The 20,912-nt window shown below is 47.9% G+C and overlaps 1 protein-coding gene across 1 annotated transcript in view; it reads left to right on the top strand.

The window, feature by feature from the left end:
• The window catches only part of cacna1db (calcium channel, voltage-dependent, L type, alpha 1D subunit, b), a 1,216,201-nt gene that overhangs the window by 753,628 nt on the left and 441,661 nt on the right, over positions 1-20,912 (top strand). The window contains exons 12-13 of the mRNA XM_072472487.1: positions 7,040-7,066; positions 13,565-13,725. Of these exons, the coding sequence (XP_072328588.1) occupies positions 7,040-7,066; positions 13,565-13,725 (188 nt within the window). The remainder of the gene's footprint in view (positions 1-7,039; positions 7,067-13,564; positions 13,726-20,912) is intronic.

Here is a 20,912-nt window from a genome sequence, read left to right as displayed (position 1 = left end):
ATAGACCAGTGAGCCTTACTTCTGTTGTGGGCAAAATCTTGGAAAGGTTTATAAGAGATAGGATGTATAATCATCTGGAAAGGAATAATTTGATTAGAGATAGTCAACACGGTTTTGTGAAGGGTAGGTCGTGCCTCACAAACCTTATAGAGTTCTTTGAGAAGGTGACCAAACAGGTGGATGAGGGTAAAGCAGTTGATGTGGTGTATATGGATTTCAGTAAAGCGTTTGATAAGGTTCCCCACGGTAGGCTACTGCAGAAAATACAGAGGCATGGGATTCAGGGTGATTTAGCAGTTTAGATCAGAAATTGGCTAGCTGGAAGAAAACAAAGGGTGGTGGTTGATGGGAAATGTTCAGACTGGAGTCCAGTTACTAGTGGTGTACCCAAGGATCTGTTTTAGGGCCACTGCTGTTTGACATTTTTATAAATGACCTGGAGGAGGGCGTAGAAGGATGGGTGAGTAAATTTGCAGATGACACTAAAGTCGGTGGAGTTGTGGACAGTGCGGAAGGATGTTACAAGTTACAGAGGGACATAGATAAGCTGCAGCGCTGGGCTGAGAGGTGGCAAATGGAGTTTAATGCAGAAAAGTGTGAGGTGATTCATTTTGGAAGAAATAACAGGAAGACAGAGTACTGGGCTAATGGTAAGATTCTTGGCAGTGTGGATGAGCAGAGAGATCTCGGTGTCCATGTACACAGATCCCTGAAAGTTGCCACCCAGGTTGAGAGGGTTGTTAAGAAGGCGTACGGTGTGTTAGCTTTTATTGGTAGAGGAATTGAGTTTCGGAACCATGAGGTCATGTTGCAGCTGTACAAAACTCTGGTGCGGCCGCATTTGGAGTATTGCCTGCAATTCTGGTCGCCGCTTTATAGGAAGGATGTGGAAGCATTGGAAAGGGTGCAGAGGAGATTTACCAGAATGTTGCCTGGTATGGAGGGAAGATCTTATGAGGAAAGGCTGAGGGACTTGAGGCTGTTTTTGTTAGAGAGAAGAAGGTTAAGAGGTGACTTAATTGAGGCATACAAGATGATCAGAGGATTGGATAGGGTGGACAGTGAGAGCCTTTTTCCTTGGATGGTGATGTCTAGCACGAGGGGACATAGCTTTAAATTGAGGGGAGATAGATATAAGACAGATGTCAGAGGTAGGTTCTTTACTCAGAAAGTAGTAAGGGCGTGGAATGCCCTGCCTGCAAAAGTAGTGGACTCGCCAACACTAAGGGCATTCAAATGGCCATTGGATAGACATATGGACAATAAGGGAATAGTGTAGATGGGCTTTAGAGTGGTTTCACAGGTCGGCGCAACATCGAGGGCCGAAGGGCCTGTACTGCGCTGTAATGTTCTATGTTCTAATTCTGGACATGGGACCACCTTCACCCTCAGTACCTCCGACATCACGTCAGCGAACCCCCGCCAAAATCCCTCCAACTTCTGGCAGGCCCAAAACATGTGAACATGATTTGCAGGTCCCCCCCCGCACAATGCCCTCACCTATCCTCCACCCCCTCAAAGGACCTATTCATTCTAGCCACTGTCATATGTGCCCTATAGACTACCTTAAATTGAATGAGACTGAGTGGCGGGCGAAGAGGACCCATTCACCCTCCTCAGAGCCTCCTCATAGCCCAGCCTCCAGCTTTCCACCCAGCTCCTCCTCCCATTTTGCTTAACTATTCCGATCGGGGCACCCTCCCAATCCATCAATTCCTTATAAATCTCTGACACCCTGCCCTCTCCAACCTCTGTTCTCAACAGCACCTTATCCTGCAACCCAAGGGGCGGCAGATCAGGAAAGGATGGTACTTGTTTTCCCACATAATTCCGCACCTGTAAGTATCGGAACCCGTTTCTGCTGGAGAACCTATACTCCTGCACCAGTCCCTCCAAGCTCGGGAGTTTCCCCCCATGAATAAATCCCCGAATCATTCATTCCCCGCCCGCCACCAACCATGAAACCCCCTGTCCAGTCCCCCCGGAACAAATCTGTGATTCCCACAGATCGGAGCCCAAACCGAGGCCCCTTCAAGCCTCAAGTGCTGACGCCACTGTCCCCACACCCTCAGGGCCACCATTACTACTGGACTTGTGGAGTACATGGCCGGCGAAAACGCCAGAGGTGCCGTCAGCATCGGCCTCAAACTAGTACCCTTACACGAGGCTGCCTCAATCCGCTCCCATACCGACCCCTCCCCCACTACCCACTTCCTTACCATATCTAGATTTGCCGCCTAATAATAATTCATTAAATTTGGCAAGGCCAACACGCCCCCCCCCCCCCCCTCGCCCTCGCTCCAACAGCGCATTCTTTACAAGTGGGGCGTTCCACACCCACACAAATCCCGATATCAGCGTGTTAACCTTCCTGAAAAAGGCCTTGGAGATAAAAATCGGGAGGTTCTGGAATACAAACAAAAGCCTTGGGAGCACAGTCATCTTCACGGGCTGCACCAGCCCCGATCATGACAAGTGAAACACGTCTCAGGTTTTAAACTCTCACCCTTCATTTGCTCCACCAACCGAGCTGAATTCGACTTGTAATTGCTCCCATCCCCATGCCACCTGAACGCCCACATACCTGAACCTCACTCCCACTACCATAAACGGCAGCACATCCAGCCTGCTCTCCTGTCGCCTCGCCTGGATTGGGAAGACCTCACTCTTCCCCATGTTTAATTTATACCCCGAAAACCAGCTGAATACCACCAAAATGTCCATAATACCCCCTATGTTTTCCAGTGGGACAGATATATACAACAAAAGGTCATCCGCATATTGGGGCACCTTAGCCTCCATCCCGCTCCGCACAATCCCTTTCCAACTCCTAAATGTTCGAAGCGCCATCGCCAGTGGCTCTATCGCCAAGGCGAAGAGCAATGGGGAGCATGGGCATCCATGCCTCATCCCCCGATACAACCTAAAGTACCCCAAACTCACCCGATTCATTCTTACACTCGCCACCAGCGCCTGGTAACAGCAATCAAACCCAATCCACAAACCCTGCCCAAACCCGAACTGCCCCAATACCTCCCACAAATACTCCCACTCTACCCAATCAAAGGCCTTCTCAGCGTCCATTGTGACCGCCACCTCCACATTTCGTCCCTCTGAGGGCATTATTATGATTTTAAAACATTTTTTTTTAGTGTACCTAATTAATTTTTTCCAATTTAAGGGCAATTTAGCGTGGCCAATCCACCTAACCTGCACATCTTTAAGTTGCGGGGGCAAAACCCACACAAACACGGGGAGAATGTGCAAACTCCACACGGACAGTGACCCAGGGCCGGGATCAAACCTGGGACCTCGGCGCCATTAGGCAGCAGTGCTAACCACTGCACCACCGTGCTGCCCTCGGCATTATGACATTTAACAGACGCCTGATATTGGCTGACATGTGCCTCCCTTTTACGAATCCCGTCTGGTCCCCCTCCTATCAACTCCGGCACACAATCCTCAATCCATCTTAGTCAACAACTTGGCATCCGCATTCAATAGTTTTATTGGGCGGTAGGGCCCACACTGCTCTGGGTCCTTATCTTTCTTCAGGATCAGAGATATTGATAACGTAGGGGGGAACTCCCTCTTCTCGCTCGCCTCATTAAATGCCCTCACCAGCAGATCTCCCTAAAACTTCTGATGAAATTCTTCTGGAAAGCTGTCTGGGCCCAGGGCATTCCCTGTCTGCATTGCTCCCATGCCCTCTAATGGGTGCCCCCAGGCCCTGCTCCACCCTGGGGAATTCTAGCCTGTCCACCGGGTCCAGTACCACTCCACCCTTGCTGTCCTTCAGAATTTCAATCTACCTCGCCGCCTCTTGCTTCCTGAGCTGGTGGGCCATCATCCTGGTAGTCTTCTCCCCATACTCATACACTGCCCTCTTGGCCCTCCGCAACTGCCCACTGCCTTCCTTGTGGACACCAGCCTAAACTCCATATAGAGATTCTGCCTCTCCTTCAACAATCCCACCTCCAGGGCCTCCGCACACCTCCTGTCCACCCGCATAACCTCGTCCACTAACCTTGCCATCTCTGCTCGCTCCTTCTCCCTGTGAGCCCGAATCAATATAAACTCCCCCGTAACCACTGCCTTGAGTGCTTCCCATAACGTGGCAGCCGAGACCTCACCTGTGTCGTTTAATTCCACGTACCCCTAGATGGCAACCCTCACCCGCTCATACACCTCCACCTCCGCTAGCAGTCCTACATCCAACCTCCCCAACCACCAACCAATCAAAAAATACAAGAATTGCCAAAGAACAGGAAAAAAGAAAACCACATTCATCTCCTCCTCTACAGTTCAATGTCCTCCTTCACCTACCAGTCCATTGTCCCTCAAAAATTCCATCGCCTCCTCTGGTGTTCCAAAATAGTGTTCTCTGTTGTTAACGGTCACCCAGAGGCGAGCCGGCTACAGCATTCTGAACTTCGCCCTTTTTTAAAGAGGGCAGCCTTCACCCGGTTAAACCCGGCCCTCCTCTTTGCCACATCCTGGCCCAGGCCCTGATACACTCACAGCTCACTCCCCTCCCACGTGCATCTCCTCGTCTGCCTTGCCCATCTCCGGATCTTTTCCTTGTCTAGGAAATGGTGAAGACGCACCACCATTGCCCTCGGCGGCCCCTCCACCTGCGGCCTCCTCATTAGCCCCCCGTGCGCTCAGTCGACCTCCAGGGGCCGGCCAAAGGCCCCCTCTCCCATCAGCTTTTCCAGTATTCAAGCCACATATGTGGCAGCGTCCACTTCCTTGATGCCTTCAGGCATCCCTACAATTCTCAAGTTCTGCCTCCGGGAGCGATTCGCAAGGTCCTTACCTTCTCCTACAGCCGTTTCTGGATCTCGCGTATTACTCCCACCTCGGAGGCCAACAAACCCAATTGCTCTTCCACTTTCCGGATGGCCTGACCCTGGGACTCCATGCTCTGCTCCACTCGGTCAATTCCCGACTTCAACAGGTCTACAGCCTTGGCTAGACCCTCATGGGCCTCTCTCCTCTGCTGGCTGAATTTCTCGTTTAAGAAGTCCACCAGCATGTCCATTGAGCATTGGATAGGCAGCGCAGGTCCTGCACTCTCCACCACTTAAGCTGTGGCGCATAACATTTCTCTTGCTCCAGCTGCTCCCTTCTTCTTGACTCACTTCTGGGGCGAGATTCTCCGACCCCCTGCCGGGTTGGAGAATCGCCGGGGGCTGGCGTGAATCCTGCCCCCGCCGGTTGCCGAAATCTCCGGCACCGGGGATGCGCCGCCCGGAGATGTCATTTCCGCGCCAGCTGGTGGGGCACCAAAGGCCTTTTCCGCCAGCCCCTCAAGGTTGGGGCTCGGCCCCCAAAGATGCGGAGCATTCCGCACCTTTGGGGCGGCGCGATGCCCGACTGATTTGCACCGTTTTGGGCGCCAGTCGGCAGATATCGCGCCGTTTCTGGAGAATTTTGCCCCTGGTCTGTGTATCCATCTACCAGTCCCACCAGTGGAGTCAGACTTCCCTCTGGCAAACCCTACACCTTTTGCAGCCACACATCCACCCTCCGAACAGGGAAAAGGTCTAAACAAAAATAGCCTCGAGCGGAAGTTGCCAAATGTGCAACCGCTCACACCATGGCTGCCAGCGAGAAGTCCACAGAGAGGGAACTTTTCCTAAAGGTCTTGTTGCTGACTCCAGTCTAATGATTGATCAAATGAGTATGCTTTTCTTACAATTTTTATCTTCAAAACATAGTTTGACTATGATGAGAGGCTGGTTAGGCTGGAGATGTTTTCCTTAGAGCAAAGACGGCTGTTTGAGGTGAACAAAATTATGAAGGACCAGATAGGAATTAACTTTTCTCCTTAGTAGAAGGGTTAATAATCAGGGTGAATAGATTTAAGGTAAGGGGCATGGGATTTAGAGGGAATTTGTCCCATGGGGGTCACCCTGGCCACTCGGCCTGTTCCCCCGTCACCCCTCCTCCCCTAGCCCTGGCAGGGATTCCCCCTCTTCTCCCACCCCCCACCCCAACCAGCCCGGCCAGTGTCCGGCCTAGCAACCCACAGTCGCTCCTCTCTGTGTCCTAGCTCCTCTCACTGCCCCTCATCAGCCATGACGCCGGTTTCATGATTTTTAAGAAGCACATGTGAACCGCGCGTCGGAAACTTGGCCCATCGGAGGAGGACAATCGCGAAGCCCCAGAGAATACTGGGCCAGGCCCGCTACTTACATGCAAACAGTGTTTACTGTAAGTGCATTCTGAAATGCATTGATGCCACTGTTGAGGTGACAGAGAATAGTGATTTGGCATCAAATCGGCGCCCGTCGCGATTTGCCGTCGTAAACTATTGTCCGCCCAATCGCGTTTCTCGATTCGGCGTCAGCCAACAGAGAATCCCGCCCAGCATTTTTGCTATCTTTTGCCACAAACTTAAGTTTCCAATCTTCACAGAAATTACTACTTCCTCCATTTAACATATTTCATATGTACAACTTAACCAGTCAAGGCTTTAAGAAGGCCCCAATTTTTTAAAAGCACTATACAAAGCCACCACTTTTTAATTGGCCTCATCCCTTTAATTTTGAGCTGTTAGGTTTCAGCCACAGAAATTTCTACAACTTTTCATAAATCCTAAGCCTGAAAAGGAGTATAAATAATATTAATTAGCTAGTCTCAAAGAAAGTGGCACAACTCGATTGTCATCATGCACCCACTATTTGGAACTTGTGCAATGTTTTTCACCATTTTTAACCACGGTAACTGAATTGGTTCAAGATAGTCAGCTGATGACCAGTCTCAGATCATTAAGATGGAAGAAAAACATTTCACTAAACTACAACACCAACAATCTGTATTTTCTTCAGTGTTATGAAGCTGACGTAAGTGCCATAGATGTCATTATCCCTTCAATTTAGTAGTCATTCAGTGTATACAAATAACATTTTGTATAATCAGTACAAAACAACTGAATAAAGTGTTTAGCGTATAGTCTTATTTTATCGCTTATGAAGCTCTCAAATTCAGAAATGTATTTGTTAATTTTTTCCATATTTTCTTTACATTACAGTATCCGAATTTCTAAGTCAAAGTTCAGGTCAGTACCTTTTTTCTGTAACATTTCAGCTTCAATTTCTATTAGTGGAAAGTAGCAAACTATGATTTAAATTGATGCACACAATCTATGATAATGGAATACTTGATGGCAGCACTTTGTGCAGCACGGTAGCACAAGTGGCTAATCCTGTGGCTTCACAGCGCCAGGGTCCCAGGTTCGATTCCCCGCTGGGTCACTGTCTGTGCGGAGTGTGCACGTTATCCCTGTGTCTGCGTGGGTTTCCTCCGGGTGCTCCCGTTTCCTCCCACAGTCCAAAGACATGCAGGTTAGGTGGATTGGCTATGCTCAATTGCCCTTAGTGTCCAAAGAAAGGTTAGTAGGGGTTATTGGGTTACAGGGATAGGGTGGAAGTGAGGGCTTAAGTGGGTCGGTGCAAACTTGATGGACTGAATGGCCTCCTTCTGCACTCTATGTTCTATGTTTATTGTGAAACTCTATTTCACTGCATCGTTGCTGAAGATTAGAGGCATCATTTGCTTTGCTGAAAATTCCATTTATGGAATGTGTGTAATAAGGAAAGAACAGAACTGCTGTTTTCAATTAACATTGACATAATGCAGCATTTATATTTAAAGTTTTATAATTTGTGATACAATTTAAGACATTGGGTGGCATGGTAGCACATTGGGTAGCACTGTTGCTTCACAGCTCCAGGGTCCCAGCTCCTGGAGGGAGATCGAGGTGCGTCCACCCTCTCCTGCATAGCTACTGATGGATCCCACTCATGGCTATAGTGATGGTTTTCAGGTCCGAGTGCATATCTGGCACAAAATGCTAGGTTCTCCATGGCAGCTGCCACCCTTCCAGTGGTGGCCTCGATGTGCTTGCACGTTGGTGCCATGACTTCAGACTGAAAGTGGATGGACTTATCCATCCTCCGTTCTAATTTGCTGATGGCCTCTGACAACCGTGCCTGCTATACCCCTCCCTGTCTTTGGAGCTCCACATCTCTCTGATGGCTGATTCCTGAGTCTTGATTTTGGGTTTGGACTCAGCAGGAGTCTGGTCTTCAGCAGTCCTCCCGAGTATCGGTCACCTTGGCTATCACTGCCTCCGCCTTCTGTTGAGCCGAATCTGTGCTGTCACCAGATGTTGACCCTGAGCCTGCTCTAAAACTAAGTCCCACAGAGGTGTGTGTCTCTGTGCTGGTGGAGAGCAGGTGAACGCAGTGGCATCTTTACATCTAGTGGATCTTCAGGATCCTCATCCAAGATGAGCTGGGCCTGATGCACTGGTTGACTGTGCCTCTGCCTGTTTTTGCTTGTGACTGTAATAGAGAGAAGAGATAACGAGTGATTGGTTGAAGATTCATCTTCATTAAAGAGCACTGATAGTTTCAGAGGGTGGACCCTCATTGGCTTGTTGGGAGGCGCTGATATTGCCTTTTGCACAGGAACAGTCTCTATCCTCACTCTTCAGCTTTGCTGCCTGCTTCTCAAAGGTGGTGAATGCCTTAGCTCAGGCATTCCCCCCTACTGTCTGGGATCTCTCCCTGGTGTTGCAGGCGATCTTGTCCTGCATAACAACAGATGGACAGACTGTGAGCAGGACAGATGCCAATACAAATGATAAGCATGCATACCTACTGTGTGTGCTGAGTTGAACCTATGTAATGGCTGAAGACGTGAACTGCCCAGGATGTGACAAGAGATGAAAATGTTGAACTGTGTGTGAGAGAATCAGTGGTAATGTCCCTTGTGCTTGTGGTGTGTGAAATCACTGTGGATTGTAACCCTGTGAATGCCTGGCCTTCTGAGAGTGTGAGCTGAAAGTGAGGAGAAGGCTGACTAAACCACTTGCACTGGAGAGCGGTCCATTTCTGAGGTCCACAGGCACTGACTGCACTGGTGACCTCCTCCTTGGTGGTGAGATTGCTGGACCTCCTCCGAATATTGGGGGAGAGGACTTCCCGCTAGTCTCTCCAGGCCCTTGTCCCTGAATTTCCAGCAGAGCGCCTGCCTCATCTGGGAGCCATCAGGTCCTGCACTGCAGAGAGTGAATGTATGTGCGAATGCCATTTTAATATGGCACCTGGAAATGCGACCAGTTGAAGTAATAGCATTGTGAATTAATACCAGCCAGCCCGTCATGAGATACGATTTGCTGCTCGCTTATGCATGCATAATGGGGTGAAAAGCAGACGATCAGGCACGGCAAGCTGACCTGCTGACCTGCTGCACTGACTCCCCCGCCTGTGGGGCAGTATGTTGGCGCAGTGGGTAGCACTGCCGGCCCACGGCACCGAGGATTCTGGTTCGATCCCGGCCCCGGTTCACTGTCCATGTGGAGTTTGCACGTACCCACCATATGTGCATGGGTCTCACACCCACAACCCAAAGATATGCCGGGTAGGTGGATTGGTCACGCTAAATTGTCCCTTAATTGGAAACATTTAAAAAAAAAATTTAAAAGACTTTCCCACTCAGCACAGCACTTAATCTCCAGAGCAGAACAATCATTAAACCCTGAGCTAAACTTAATGGCCAAGGTGGTAACCCTGCCATGCTTTTTCCAGGAGCCTTTGTGAGATTAAATGTGAATCAGGCAGCTAACTTCCTGCCATCTGGTTTCCTGTGCCATTAAAAGTGAAGATCTCGTCCTCAAAAGCTGACAGCCATACCAACCTCTGTAAAACAACCATTCACCACCACTCTCCATTTCCTGTTACACACCCAAATTCATATCCATGCTACGAACAGACGAATTAGGAGCCAGTCGGCCACTCAGCACCTCGGGCCTGCTCCGTTATCCAATTGGATCATGGCTGATCTGATTGTAACCTTAATCCATCATTCCTGCCTACCTCCAATAACCTTTCACACTCTTGTTGATCAAGAATCTATCTATCTCTGCCTGAAAAATATTCAAAGACTCTTCTTTGACTGTCTTTTGAAGAAGAGAATTGCGAGAGTCACGACCCTCTGAGAGAAAGAATTTCTCCTCATCTCTGACTTAAATAAATGACCCCTTATTTTTCAAGTGGCGCTCAATTCTCCGACAAGAAGAAATTTCTCCCACATCCATCCTGTTAGTACCCCTCAGGATATTAAAGGTTTCGATCAAGTTGCCTCTTATTCTTCTGAGGTCTAGTGGATACAAACCTAACCTCTCCAACTTTTCCCCATAAGGCAATCTGCCTATTCCTGGAATTAATCCAGTAAAACCTCTCTGAACTGTTTATAATGCATCTACATCTTTCCTGAATAAGGAAACCAATACTGTACACAATACTCCAGATGCGGGGTGTGATCTACTTGCTGTGGACAAGGGCCCACTCCCAGGATCTACCCTGCTCGCCAGAGAACCCCTGGATAGGGGGACCGCCAATGACCCCCTGGATAAATGGACCCCCGAGACCCCCTAACTAAAGGGACCCCCCCTCAGAGGCCCTCTAACTAAAAGGACCTCTCCCAGAGTCTCCTTTACTAAAGGGATCCCCCAACTAAAGGGACCCCCCCCCCAGAGAGCCCCTAACTAAAGGGACACACCATAGACTCCTCCTCTCTAAACAGTCCCCCCCACAGATCCCCCAGAAAAAAGACCTCTGTCTGGAAGCTAGAGAGCAATTCAGATAGGGGCAGTGAAAAATCTGCTGTTGCAACACTCACTGGCATGCGCCAGCTGGCTCAGACAGTGGAAGCACCACATGTCTATTTCTGGAAAGAAAAAAGCAGCGACTTGTGTTTAAACGCCTCAGATCCTTTAGCTGCAAGCTATTCATTCATTTCTCTTAGTGGGCAATGATTAACAGCTGCCACAAACACAGCTGTTAGCCTTGCTTCATTCATCTCCCTTCATGGATGAGTAACTCTGAAGTGCTGTAACCACAATGTTTACAAACATCAACCTCCTCAAAGAGACTTACATGCATTCCAATCACCCCCCCCCCCTACCTTCACCCTTGAGTAATTTTGAAGTGCTGAGCTGGAAATTGACAGCACGTAACTCCCTTACGGGGTTTCTGGGGGGTCCCTTTAGTTAGGGCTCTCTAGGGGTTCCTTTAACTAGGAGGGTTTCTGGGGGATTCCTTTAGTTAGGGGTCACTAGGGGCTTCTTTAACTAGGGGATCTCTGCCGGGGGTCCCTCTATCCAGGGGGTCTCGATCAGCAGCCCCCTATTCAGCTAGGGGTCTCTAGGGGCTCCTTTAACTAGGGGGTCTTGGGGGGAGGGGTCACCTTATTCAGAGGCTATGGGGAAGCACCAATTCAGGGGGTCTCTGGGGGTCCCTTTAATTAGGAGGACTCGGGGGGGGGGAGGGGATCCCCCTATTCAAGGGGTATTGGGGGTCCCCTATTCAGGAGTCTCGGGGGGGGGGCAGGTAGGTCGGGTCACCCCTGTACTGGGGGAAGGGGGGACCCAGAATATCTGGGGGTGGGGGGCTGAATTGCGATGCGGGATGGGTGGCTGATCTGCGATACATGAGGGGGTGTGGAGGGCTGATCCGCGATGCGGGGGAGCTGCTTAGTGATGTGGGAGGGATCTGGCCAGCCGCGGGATTTCGCTATCGGGCCACCCACTCAAAATGGTGGCCCAATAGCGGGAATTCCTTACATTCCTCACGATGCATAAATTTGCATGGCGAGGGAAACTGAATTGCTTCCTGATTTAATCCCGGCCTTCATCTGATATTTAAAAAAATTAATACTACATTTATTTTGTAACATTATCATCAAAATATGTTAAAACACTTCACAAAATAAATTGTGAGGTGCAGTGATTTGTTGTGTTAGCAAATATTGCAGACATTCTGAATCAAAAATTGGCTGCAACAAAATTACCAGTTAATATATGATTTTTGATGCTCTTGGTTAACCTATGGGGATGGTCAAGACACGGAAATAACTCCCTGTTCATTGTCACATTTTGCCTTAGTACCTTTAACATCCAGTTGAAATACCAGAACAAGTAGACACAAAAGCCTGGATTTTTAAATGGGTCAGAGGTGGGATTGGAGGCAGGTGTATTTGCTTCAACGCATTAGGCATTTTGTTGTGGGTTTGGTGTTGACATACGTTTTTCATTCAAGTCAATAGGAAATGCATAAGAAGAATTTAAACTTACATTCCAAATATCAATATGATATTTTCTACAAGCCTACATAGATAAGAATTTAAATTACATGATTTAATATAGTATTCATATTTTTCCAACTTATTGTCACAGAACATAAAGGTTCTAATTATAATTAATAACTCATGAGTTGAGTGCTTATAATTAATATTTTATGAATTTCTGAGTGGCAGGTGGCATCCAGAGTCGCAGTTAAATTTATTATATTTTTCTGCATAATCAAGTACACTTTAAGCATATCACAAAATGGCTTAGAGTTTGCTGGCGGGAATCGCCGTTGGCTGACTGCAAAATCGCGAAACACGATTGGGCGGAGAATAGGTTCCAACGCCAAAATCGTGGCAGGTGCCAATTTGACACCAAATCGCAAATCTATGGCACCTCGACAGCGACATCAATGTGGTCCGGAATGCACGCACAATAAACACCGTTTGCATGTCATTAGCGGGCCCGACCCGGTATTCTCGGGGGCCTCCGTGATGCTCCGCCTCCAATTGGCTGAGTTCACGACAACGCGGCACATTTGTGCTTTTCCGTGGTTGCTGAGGGAGAGAGAGTGGGAACAGAAAGTGTCCGACATCGCCATAGTTTGCTGACAATTGTGCCGCTGGCCGGGGGGCTCCTGCCAGGGCCAGGGGGAGTAGCAGGTGTGGCCTGGAGGTGGGCTTTGGAGTAGGGGTGGACGGACATGGAGCAACATTGTTGCAGCCAGCAAGGGAGCCATGCAGCAGCGCACACCGCTGACAGCCCACTGAATTTAGCGCCACGGGTCATATCGGTGTCCCCCCAGGTCAACCCCCCCCAGCTGACCCATTAGCTGTTTGGGCATGCTCCAGCACAACCAGTGCCATCTTGTTGGCTGGGATGAGTGTGTGTGGGGATTGTAATGTGTCTGTGAGGTTGCAGCTGGTCAGCCTCCCGAGTGTCAATCGTGGACCCGGCCAATCCCGCACTGTTTTTCATTGGAATCAATTGTGTTCCATGTGCCGGCGGTGCTAGCCCCTCCACAGTCGCTGAATTGGTCCAGGTTCGGCGCCAATTTTGCTGTCGTGAAAGTCCACAAATCCTGCACCGGAGTCAACTCTTAGTCTCAGGAACAGAGAATTCCACCCTACATCTTTTCACAATTATGGGGAGGGGTTTCTAACTGTTTATAGATAAAGCGCACAGTCTTAGAAACTAATTGAACTGAAGAGATAAAAATGTGAATGCCATAGCATGTGCAGTTTAAAAGTACTGCTTCAGTCCTTGGATGAAACAAGACTGAAAAATTAACTATTCAATACAAATGGGTCACACAAAGATATCTACCAATATTTCTGAATGTGTTGCTTTCAGATTTTTAAAAATTCTGCTTGGGTATTTAAAATTTCTTTGCGGTGTAATCAGCATCTTTTAATTTTTCAGCCGACGCTGGCGTCGTTGGAACCGCTGCTGGAGAAGAAAATGTCGAGCTGGTGTAAAGTCTGTTACCTTCTACTGGCTAGTTATTGTTCTTGTTTTTCTCAATACATTAACCATCTCATCAGAGCACTACAACCAGCCTTTTTGGCTAACGTTGATTCAAGGTAAGAGTACAACTTAGTTTTCACGTAAAGCAATAAACATTCAAGTAAATTGTTTTGATACTACATTATTGTCTATTGGTTCAATAATGTCCACCGGGTAATTCTGATCTGCATACAGATGCAAATTGCTTTATTCATTGTTGTAAATTCAAGCATTATTTACTTGCATTTCAGTTCACCTGCACAAAATTATTTTTTTACTTTTCAACCCTGCATTATTAGGCTGAATAGGGCTTTGCCCACCTGTCGAAAAACAGGTATGGAATTTCTGTCAGTTCCGTGGGGGAGGCCCCACAGTAAGTGGCCAAAGATGGGCCTTCCCTGGGATTCATGACCAGGTGCTGGAAATCCCACTTGCTGAGAGCTGTTGGCGAATCAAAGGCCAGCAGCCCCACAGAGGGAGCAATAGCAGTTGCCGCCAATGCACCCACCAGAGACCCAGGATCAGCGAAAGAACCAGGCCACGTGTGTGAGGGCAGAATAGGGGGTTGAGGGTGGGGATCAGGGGGTTGGAGGCAAGGATGAGAGGGTTGGCTTTCAGCGGCCCACTCTCTGCCCCTTACCCCTCGCCATTTCAGATGCCGGCTCCCTCGAGTAACTGAATGCATGATTATGAGGCACCCGCCCATTTACTGGTATGTGTCGTGCTTGCTGTGCATTGGGAGGCATGGGAATACCATGTGACTTCCATTTAATCCCTGTGCCACCGTTACATTTTGGTAGGCTCAGTGATAATAGGTGTTATTTGGCTCATTAATGCACCTAATTGACAACCTGCTGCTAGCTGCCTGCGTCAGTTGAATCAGGGATGTTTTTGCCACCCAGGAGACTGATGCAGGACTATCCTGCGATTAAGTGTGCCTGACCACAATATGCTTGTATTAAATCCAACCCATTGTGTTAGTAGTGCATTTGAGTAATGGCTGTTGTCTGAAATTCAATTCTTGTAATTGGAACATTTGTGTTTGATTAAAGAAACAGTGTGGAATTTGCCCCTCCTGCTCGTGGAGGGAATCGTGGTGGGTGGGGGCACAACATTTGGCATGAGGGAAAAAGGTCAATTTCCCACTGGCAGGAAATTAATTGGAATTTTGTTCTCCTGATTTTGATGGCGGGTTAAAGGCGGGTCAGGTTTCTCGTTGATCAGTGTCGGGCACCATATTTGCTTTCATTTACATATCATGAATGCTTATTCTGACTGTATATACGTGCTATGCACTTACTGAGCTTCACTTCACCAACAATTTTGAGGTTGCTTTCTCCTTCCTGTGGACTTCCATCAAGGAGCGTTGTTAGCAAATGCTGGGCAAGGCTGGACAAGGGAGGCAGGCGAAGGCTGGAAGGGGGGGTGGTAGGATGGAAGGGTGAGTGAAGGCTAGACCGGGAGACAGGCTCATCGGGAAAGGGGTTTACAGTGTCTCGGGCAGGGTGTGTGTATTAAAGGGCAGCGTTAATGGTGTTGATGGTAGAGTTCTGGTGGGAGAACTCAGGTTAATGGTGATGGGCTAGAACAGTCACAGTCAGAATGGGGGTGAGATGTGATAGGGTGGCACATCAAGGGTGAGAGTCTGGTAGGTGAAGGTCTCATTGGGTTGGCCAATGGGGGGGTCAAGACAGGTATTCAAGAAAACGTAATTATTAACACAGGGTTAACCCCATTAACATCCAAGGAAAAATTAACAGCCTTTCAATTAACAGTTAAACAGTTCTTTAAAAAAATAAAGAAAGGTCTTTGAGCTTACTTTCCTATCTACTTCTAAATTTCAATTGAGCAAAATTCACATACAGGTCAAATGCCACTTATAAAATAAAGTTAACACCTAAGGCTTACAAACTCATTCACAAATTCCTTGGAGAGAAGCTTTCAGAAGTCAGTCTGAGAACCCAGAGCAGAACCCTAAAATTAAACTAAAAACAGGCACAGGGCAGGGCTGAAAAACTGAAACTAAAAGCAGACCCAAACCCTCCGATGAGTGACATCACAGCTTGCCTAGCTATTAGCCCCTTAAGACAGCTTTAGCAGACATAATCTGAATACTTTAACATAAGTTCTTTCAGTAACACTACTGAAACAGACATATAATACAATATATATATATTAACGTTTCCTACATTCATCACAGTCACTGATATCCTTGAGATAGAAGGAGGGTCTTTTCGGGTGGGTGGGGTTCAAAGTCAGCACTACGACTTTTGTGAGGCAACTAGAAGCCAACCATGCTTCATTATGTTTTCCTTTCTGTGGTTAAGCCTGCATTGCAGTATTTTTGTTCCCAGATCATGGGTCTCATAACATCGAAATCCCAGCAAGGTGCAAAGCTACCATTCATTCTGTGTCATTTGCCATTGGCTGCACTCAAAGGAAGGGTAGGAGGTGGAATGTCTCCCAAGGCACACAGTTGGGAACAAACTCATGACTCCAAACCTCCATTCTCCCAGGAGAATGGTCATGGCTGATAAGGGATCATACAGTTGATCATTCTATGTGGCCAATGCAATGCCTCTCTATAGAGTTTAGAGAATAATGGAGATGAGCAGAGAAGTGTACTCTTGAGGCTTCTTTCACATGGCTCTCATTAATTTGGTCAAAGAGCAATGTCTCTGTACACATTCGTGTATGAAAGGGAGGCATACCAATCCTCCAGGGTGTCTTATCTGGAACGGGTGGGGTGGGGATGCCATGTCAAATGGAAGCCAGATGAAGGGCATAGAACTTGCCTGTTGGCTTTGTGATTGAAGAAAATTTGTAAAGGACATGCTCACCCAACGTATCACGCCAATCTTTTTCACACAGCCATTGAAGTGTTGATAATGCAGGCTGCAGGAAATCCTGTCTTGGTAATAGCTCTCATCCAGATGAGGAGAAGGAGGGCCAATTGAAGGTTGGCATCGGGCTAGAAAGAGCAACGACCTGAGCAGCAAGAGGCAGTGGGGAAAGCTCAAGAAGGTGGTGAACATGGACCACTGCAACAGCGAACATTGGCCCGACCATGGGTGTATCGTTGGTGGTGTTCTTATCTTGAGATGAATGAAAGGCAATTCTGAATGTCCCAGAATGTGGTTTGCCACAGTTACCAGCTTCTCCAGGATGACCTGCATTGGAGTAGTACAGAGACCCGGCCAACAAAGAGTGAATATGAAAATGCTGGAAAATCTCAGCAGGTCTGGCAGCATCTGTAGGGAGAGAAAACAGCTAACATTTCAAGTCCAGATGACCTTTGACAACAGGTCATCTGGACTTGAAATGTTAGCTCTTTTCTCTTCCTACAGATGCTGCCAGACCTGCTGAGATTTACCAGCATTTTCTTTTTGTTTCAGATTCCAGCATCCGCAGTGATTTGCTTTTATTTTAAAGAGTGAATATGTGTCCAGATGCCATTTACATATGGTGCCAGGATATTTGACCTCATGAAGTAATGGCAGGGCTTGTGACTTCCTGCTTTTCCCATCATGAGCTTCGCCGGACTCTTCATGAATGCATAATTAAAATAAGATTATGCACGTTCACGAAACTCATTGCCTAGCAGAAATTACACCAACTTTCCCACCCAGCACCAGGCTTAGTCCTGTATTTTCTGTCCTGTTTGTTGTGGGAGTGTTTGGCGGTGCAACTGGAAAATATCGCGAGAAGACCCTAGACAAGTTTCCCAGTGCAGGATACAATCATCCCCTCCCCTGTCAATGGTAGGCCGCATCATTATAATACAATCACACGTCATTATTGGGTCCATATGCAAGAATCATTCCCCTGCATCAAATTGAACTCTCACAGCAGCATGATGTCAGGCTGGCACGATGTGCGACTGGATTCAAAAGGCATGCACCTGGCAAACAGAAATCCATGGGGAACTCGAAGGTGAGTGTACTCAGCAGAGCAGCTCTGCATCTTGAGGGGGGAGGTGAGAGAGGGAGCTCACAGCCAAGACTGCACAGCAGCTTCTTCATGGCTTCCTTACGGGGCATGAGCTTCAGCTAAGGCCTGAAAAGAGAGAAGGGTAGAGGACTCCGGGGCAGTATGCTTCCTAGGTTTGGCAGCCATGGCTTCCCAGTGGTTTCCTCTGACTTAACGTTTGTTAGCTATGTACAGGGGTGGCCTTTAAATATGGTGCCTGGATTATTGCAGCGCTGATGTAGTGGCAAGGCGGGAGAATCAGAGGCCGCCCGCCCGCCAGCTGTCCGACATGAAATCCATACCTTTTTAAAAATAAATTTAGAGTACCAATGATTACTTCCCAATTAAGGAGCAATTTAGCGATGCCAATCCACCTAACTTGCATATCTTTGAGTTGTGGGGATAAAACCCACGCTGACACGAGGAGAATGTGCAAACTCCACATAGACAGACCCAGGGCCTGGATTGAACGTGGGTCCACAGCACTGTGCTGCCCCATGAAACACATACTTCTGCATTTTTTATACTAAGTGCGGCACTGTATGGCATAAATAGTTGCCGTTGCCGTCGATAGGTCAAACGCCACTTTACATGCCCGGATATTGCCTACATATGGGTTGATTCCGCCCTTAATCTCCTTAATGGAAAATTCTGTCCACAGATTCACAGTGAATAACTATACATCTGCTGAGAACAATGCTCTTTAATCTATTATTTTATACATCAACATAACCAAATAAAATCAAAACTTAGTAGAATTTAAGTTACACTTCTCGGATGCGAAATAAAAATATTTTATTGTGTCGATTGATTATAATTGAGAGACTAAAATCTTCTTGTGGTTACAAATCAAATGTTCTCAAAAAACCCTTGCCAGCTAAAGACTTTAAGAGAAATAATTGGCTTAACGGTTTACAACAGATTTAACTTTCAAAATACAGTACCGGTTCTTTGCTTAAAGCAAAACAGCTTGCATGTAACTTCAACAGTTAAAGTGGACGTGGAGGCCTGGATAAATGGTATAGTTGGGTTTATCAAGTTGGAGAGGATAAAGTTTGCCTTGAGAGGGTCCGCGCAAGGGTTCTATAGGCGGTGGCAACCGTTCCTAGACTATCTCGTGGAGCGTTAGATGAAGGTCGGACAGCAGCAGCAGCAACCCAGGGGTGGGGGGGGGGGGGATATCTTTCGTGGGGGGGAAGGGGGGGATTTCTGGGGGGGCATTTGAGCAAGAAAATAAATACATGAATAATCCGGAAAACTGACATGTACAGGAGGAATCCAATGTACAAAGTTCTGTATCATATTGACTTGCCATGTTCATGTCTTGCTATGCAAGCTTTCTTTCTTTTTTGTTACGGGGGGGGTTTGTTTGTAAGGGTGAAAATTTTGTTAAAAAACTCTTAATAAACATTTTTAAAAAAAGAGTTAAAGTGGAAATATGAAAATACAAAATAAGGATAGCGAGTAGTTAGGTCAAAGGTGTAGAGTGACCCTGGATGGAAAATGTCTGCCTGGACCTCTATGTTTAAAGAGAATGTTATCAGTCTGACTTCATCTGTCCCTACCCCTGCAATGTGCTGATTGGCTTGGATGGGTCTCAAATGTATTTGGTTGGATGGTTAGTTGTCAATCATCAATGTGCAACATTATCTTGTTGAACTTTTAAAATTAATATAAATGTTGCATGTGGAATTCTTAAATGTGTGTTGGAATGCAAACTCTGCTCTTATCATCAAACTGGTATGTGCTGAACTCTGCAATTCTGTTCATTTGAACAATGGCAGAGCTCATATGAACTATAATGTCAATTTGACCTTCAGTATAATGTTGCATAAGCTTTAGCTAGCTTTTTTAGATGTTTCAAATTTTGTGCTTTGCCACTGCAAATTCTGCAAGCTGTGTGTTTTTGTAATCTAAGTTATGCTTGAAGTTATATGATGAAATCCAGTATAAAATGGATTGTAAACTGGGCTTACGCATTTACATTAAAATGGCTAAACCAATGACCCTTTTACCTATCAGAAATAGCCAATTTCCTTCAGTGGTGGAAAAATTACGAAAGACTATTGGCAAGGATGAAATTAATCCTTATTTGGACAAAAAAGGATAGCACGGATTTGTTAAAGACACATGGGGCAGAATTTTCCGTTTCTGAGGCTAAGGGCGGGATTCTCCGCTTGCCGAAACGCGATTGGGTGGAGAATATCCTCCAACGCCAAAATTGCGGTAGGTGTTGGTTTGACGCCAAATCGGGTTGCTCAGGCACCCTGAAAATATGTCGCTCGCCGCGCAGGGCTAAAGTACAGTAGGCATTTCATTAGCGGGCCTGACACCCTATTCTCCGGGGCTGCCGAGATTCAGTGCTTCCAATGGGCTGAGCGCCCGACTGCGTGGTTCACTTGTGGTCTCAAAAACCATAAACCTGCCATCATGGCTTCTGAGCGAGAGAGAGGAGGTAGGAAAGACATGGAGTGACTGCGGGCTGCCAGCCCGGACACCTGCCCGGGCCGGGGGATGGGATGGAGGGGGGGAACATGGCATTGGCAGTGCAAACTGGAGCCACCGTGCAGCCATGGAACCTGGCTGGGATCGGGAGTATGCGCCATGCTAACGTGTTGGCACCACCCCCCTGCTCCTGCACGCGGATGGACTCCTTCACCTGCGCCTGCAGTTGCAGGATGCCCACTGTCATCCCCTCTTGTGGTCCCTGTGTCTCTGACTGCATCTGCACTGTGGCTGGGACTGGATGTTCCAGAAGCCCGGGACCTGTCTGGAAGGCAACTGGTTCCTGGGGTAGGCCTGCCCTCTGACCGTCCGGCCCCTCAGTTGCTCCTACCTCCACTTGCTGTTCCTGACCGACTGCGTGGTGCCTCAGGTACATCTTCACTAATGTGTTCAACCGAGGTGATAGTCTCTGGGATGGTGGAGGATGTTGGAGACAGCTGTGACGGAAAGTCAGTGTCATTCTCCGACCCGAGCTCTGGAGTGTCCTGAGTCTCAGGCGGAGGGCTGGTATTCGGGCTGCCCTCCCCATCAGTGCTCGGCTGTCTGGGGGGCATCAGCTCTGGCACTGGCTGGGGTTGGGGGCTCCGGATGGACTGACCCCATCTCCGGCAGATCCTGTAAGACACAAGACGACATGTTTGATTAGACAGTGGGGGGGGGGGGGGGGGGATGCGAGTGCAGGTTGAGGAGGTTGTGGGCTGAGGGGGTGTGTGGGTTAAGGGGGGGTATGGGTTGCGGGGGGTGAGGGGGTTATTGACGGGAGGGTATGGAGGGAGGTGTGCAGACTTGT

Source organism: Scyliorhinus torazame, chromosome 13 (assembly GCF_047496885.1).
Source record: "Scyliorhinus torazame isolate Kashiwa2021f chromosome 13, sScyTor2.1, whole genome shotgun sequence".
In the NCBI taxonomy this organism is placed as follows: Eukaryota; Metazoa; Chordata; class Chondrichthyes; order Carcharhiniformes; family Scyliorhinidae; genus Scyliorhinus; species Scyliorhinus torazame.
This window is presented reverse-complemented; position numbering and strand designations above follow the sequence as displayed.